Source organism: Arachis ipaensis, chromosome B10, assembly GCF_059453495.1.
Source record: "Arachis ipaensis isolate K30076 ecotype BB chromosome B10, ASM5945349v1, whole genome shotgun sequence".
Taxonomy (NCBI): domain Eukaryota; kingdom Viridiplantae; phylum Streptophyta; class Magnoliopsida; order Fabales; family Fabaceae; genus Arachis; species Arachis ipaensis.
In genome coordinates this window covers 142,559,622-142,564,496 of record NC_142435.1, presented here as the reverse complement: position 1 = coordinate 142,564,496, position 4,875 = coordinate 142,559,622, and the positions used below count along the sequence as shown (strand labels likewise).

General features: G+C 31.8%; 1 protein-coding gene across 1 annotated transcript; it reads left to right on the top strand.

The window, feature by feature from the left end:
- Positions 1-850: 850 nt before the first annotated feature.
- Positions 851-4,601, top strand: LOC107621811 (UDP-glycosyltransferase 83A1-like). The gene is made up of 3 exons (XM_021113149.2): positions 851-2,128; positions 2,520-2,825; positions 3,982-4,601. Exons 1-3 carry the CDS (start codon positions 1,639-1,641, stop codon positions 4,551-4,553), a joined length of 1,368 nt encoding a protein of 455 aa, XP_020968808.2. The 5' UTR covers positions 851-1,638; the 3' UTR covers positions 4,554-4,601.
- The last annotated feature ends 274 nt before the right edge of the window (positions 4,602-4,875 follow it).

The window sequence follows — 4,875 nt, the reverse complement described above, 5'->3', positions numbered from 1 at the left end:
ACGCTTTCAAGTCGATTTAAAAAAAAAACATAAATTTCATTTAAATTGAGAATTGATCATTCTAATGACATTTAATATAAAATTTTTAAATTGATTATAAAGTACCAAAAATTGAATAAAAAATTATTGTGGGGTCAAATTTAATAATTAAGTGGGGCAAATAAATATTATTATCATATACTACTTAAAAAATTTTCAAATTGTAGTGGGGCGCTTGCCCCCACAACCACCCACATAGATCCGTCCTTGGAGTGGGGAGTTTATAAAATAAGAGATTCATGAACTTATTACCTTTTTAAGGTTTTGAGTTGGATATTGTGTCTTCTCATTTTATATTTTCTTACTTTATTTTTCTTCTGATGTTTCTCCGGTGATCAAGAGCTCCTCACAGTGGCACAACACTTCTTAAGGATATAAAATACATATTGAAACTTATTTTAAAGAAAAAGTCTAGGGGCAACAGATTTGTAGTTTTTAGCCATCAATTAGTCATCAATGATTTTTTAATGATGTGAAATTATATCTAATGGTATAGAATCATTCAATTTTCTTTTGATAGTTAAGTACTAGCCATAATTTAACAAAAGTACTCTATTTTAAATAGGTGACATCTCTCGTGGCTGTAATAATGGGATGACTAAGGTGGCCAAGAGTGAAAAACTAATGTGAATTTGACACATGGTAGAAGTTGACTAGAAGAAATTGTCATTTGACTCCGAAGAAAGGCAAGTCAAGTAACTAAAGGGTAAATTTGTTGAAACTGTGAAATACTGAAGAGGAATTTCTTTTTTTTTTCTTTCTTGTACACTCCATTATTTTTATTTTGGATCTTGAGTTATGCCCCCTCCCTATAACCCAACCCACATACCCATCCGAATAATCTTCAGATGAAGCTTTCTTCTCTAACTATCCATAATATCCAATTTTTCTGAAGAAATTTAAATAGTAAAAAATCCTTCCCCCAAATTTCAAAATAAATCACAAAACATAAAGAACACTACTATATAACAAGAATTGATGTTCCAATCCTCTTTGGTGGTTATGATTCTGCTCTCGCTAGGTCTGCTGTCCCAAAACATTCTGCGATTGGCCTCTCTCAAATCTGATGTGCACCCTTCAAACTAAATCACACTAACGCCTTGAAGCTCTACTCCGGCGAAGTTGTTCGGTCTCCCCGTGGAACCGGAAGCCCAATAAAGATAAATTCCTCCACGAGTATCTTCTCTTCGACGATTTTCTTATGGAAATATCCATCATTATCTTCAAGCTGTGATTTGAATTTTGAAGGGAAAAATTACAAAAACTCCAGGTTTTGGTTTTTCCATTCTTTTTGGATAATCTTCGTTACCCGTTTTTGGTTTTTGTTAGCGGCACAAATGACAAGAAGCATTTTTTGTGTTAGTTTTCCAAAATTGCCCCCACGGTAATAAATTACCAGATTCACAACGTTAACTTCTACCAGACTTAATTCCTTACCACGTGTCAGCGTTTTATTCGTTGGTCAAATCTAAGCCATTGTTAGCCACCAAAACTCATGCCACCAGATATGTCACCTTTTAAATATGTGCATATAGCAAATATAAGTAGTTGGAAAACTCTTAAGAAACTATAACAGCTAGATCAAAATCTGAGGACAACATGAGTGTTCCAACTGTGCTAGTATTACCATTACCAGCTCAAGGACATATCAACCCAATGATGATCTTGTCTCAAAGATTGGCTGAAAATGGTTGCAATATCATCTTTGTCAACAATGAATTCATCCATAAGAAAGTGCTGAGTTCCATGGGGAATCAAGAAGGCGGCGTTAACCGACAATCGCGGATAAAGTTGGTGTCAATGCCGGACGGGTTAGGGTCTGATGCAGACAGAAATAATTTCAGGGAAGTATTTGTTTCTATAAAGAAGAACATACCAGCTATGCTTGAGAAGCTAATTGAAGATCTTAGATTGAAAGATGGTATCATAGTAAGCTGCGTAGTTGCTGACTCAGCTATGGCAGGAGCGTTGAAAATTGCAAGCAAGATTGGAATCAAAGGAGTTGTGCTCTATCCTGCGTCAGCAGCTATGTTAGCCTTGGATTGTAGCATACCGAAGCTTATTGATGATGGGATCATAGACTCTAATGGTAAGAATATCGCATTTCAAATTTCACTAATCAAAGCTGTTTGTAACATTTTTGGGGTTTGTTTAGCTTTTGTTTTTAAGACAAGGAATGCTTTTGTTTTAATTATTAGAACTTAGAAGGTTTAACCGTTTAACACTTCTTTCATTTATCTATGAGATTGCAACGAACCGGGAGGTAATTTTAAAACTTAAACCACCAAACATTTTGGATAAAAAAGTATGATTGTAATTTTCTTAGTTGGAGACAATTTTAATCATATTTATTTATGGATATAGTTAACATTTGAAACTTATTTTAAAAATTACAATAACATTAATAGAAATTAAATGTTTAGGTATTTTTAAAATTTCTTACTAATATTAGGAATAAAAATTATGTTTTGAAACTGCAGGGTTACCAGTCACACAAAAAACGTTTCAATTATCACCAAGTTTTCCACACATGGACACAGGATCCATATGGTGGGCAAAAGGGGTTGACTCTGTATTTGGGAATGTGATATTTAACAATGTTGTTGATGCCATGCAAACTCTGGAATTGACAGAGTGGTGGCTTTGTAACTCCACACCCGATCTTGAACCACAAGCATTGTCCTATGTACCAAAGTTATTGCCAATTGGTCCATTATTGAGAAGCTATGATGACAATCAAGGTGTATCTGAAAGATCATTGGGACAGTTCTTGGAAGAAGATCTCTCTTGTGTACAGTGGCGGATCTACGGGGCCTAAGGTGGCCATGGTCCTCCCCAAAATTTTTTTAAAAAATAGTAAATAGTAATAATTAATAATATTAAAATTTTTTATATATAATATTAAAAAAAAATATATAAGTTACAAAATTTTATAAATTAAAATAACTAAAAACTGCGCTATGTATTAGATATTTGAATTATTGTTGTTCTTGTTAACAAATAGCCCATTCTAATAATTAATAAAAATGGTTCTATTATACTAACCCAAGCCCATACTATTAATTAAAGTAACACTAGTACATTTTTCAAACATTTTTTTCAAACCATCAGAGGCATCGGCGCCACTTTTCTCTCTCTTTTAGTGGTTCCTAGACTTTTGGTCTTCTACTCTTCTCATTCTAATTTTCTTTCCATACCAAAACAAGATATATGAAGAAAAACCACTGAAGAGAAATAAACAGCAAAATATTAACCATTGAATGCACAACAAAGATTCAAAGAGGTATATTTCAGTTTTTTTTAAGTTAATAATAATGTCAAGTATTATTTATATTATTTATTTAAAATAATTAATTTATTTTTTTTATAATAGACAGTGTTCAAAAATTGAAGTGAGGACAAAACTCAATAGAATTATTTTTAGGTGAGACTTGGAATAAAAAAATAATAAGGTAAATCAATAACTTTATTTTTGGTTATTATATATTTTTGTTTCTAAAGTTATTTGTTATTGCTCAATAGGTTTAATATTTTTTTTAAGAAAATAACATATATGCAATTATTTTTATTTTTTTAGATAGTTCAAGTTAAGTTAAAAATGTTAAAGATGAAAACAATTCACTCATTTTTCAAGAGAAAAGAGAGAATATATGATGAACAAAATTCAGCTTCAGATTCTTTGAGTAATGTTCAAAATATTATTGAACAACCTGTGACACAACTTGTTCACTTCAGAGATGATAATTGATAATTTTAGTTCCATGAAGCATCGTCGAACAAGTTTAAAAATATCAAAATCTTAAAGTATGTAATTGAACATTGACTTTTATATAATATAATTACTTTTTTGATATATATGCTACAAATCATATTTTATTAATTTTTTTGTTATATTTTATATTTAATTGCCCCCCTCTTATGAAATTTCTGGTTCCGCCACTGCTTGTGTAAATTGGCTTGATCAACAACCTCATGCTTCTGTCATATATCTTGCTTTCGGAAGTCTCGCTCATTTCGATAAAAAACAATTCACAGAACTCGCTCTTGGACTTGAACTCACTAATAGACCATTTCTTTGGGTTGTGCGTCAAGATTCCAGTTCCCATGAATTCAAGGGGAATCAAGGTAAGATAGTTGAATGGGCTCCTCAACAAAAAGTGTTAAGTCACCCTGCCATAGCTTGTTTTGTTAGTCATTGCGGTTGGAATTCGACTATAGAAGGTTTGTCCAATGGAGTCCCCTTCTTGTGTTGGCCATGTTTTGGTGACCAATTCTTTAACAAAACATACATTTGTGATGAGTTGAAAGTTGGATTAGAATTTGATTTAGATGAAAATGGATTGATCTCGCGTGAAGAGATAAAAGTGAAAGTGGATAAAGTGCTTAGCGATGAGAACATAAGATCAAATAGTCATGTGTTAAAAGAGAAGCTGCTGAACACCATAAAAGATGGAGGAAGGTCTTGTGAGAATATAAACAAGTTCATCAAGTGGTTGAAAGAATTAAAGATTTAGATTTGCTCAGATGAATAATAATTGAAAAGAGCCTGTGATGTTTTCTAAGTTGGGTTTGCTTATTATTTTTACTCCACCGTTTTGGTGTTGAGTTGTAATAATTATTATATATTATCAACAAAGAAGGCATTCTTCTATCTATGGGAATATAGGATTTTAGCAATGTGTTCAATATACAATTAGGGGTGAAAATAAGTCAAATTAGACATGCTATATAGTTAATTGGTTTGAATTTGGTTTGAATTTGGTTTATAATTTGTTATAAACTCTTTTAAGTATTAAACCACACTTACAATTTGTTAAAAAATTTATTGCCAAATTT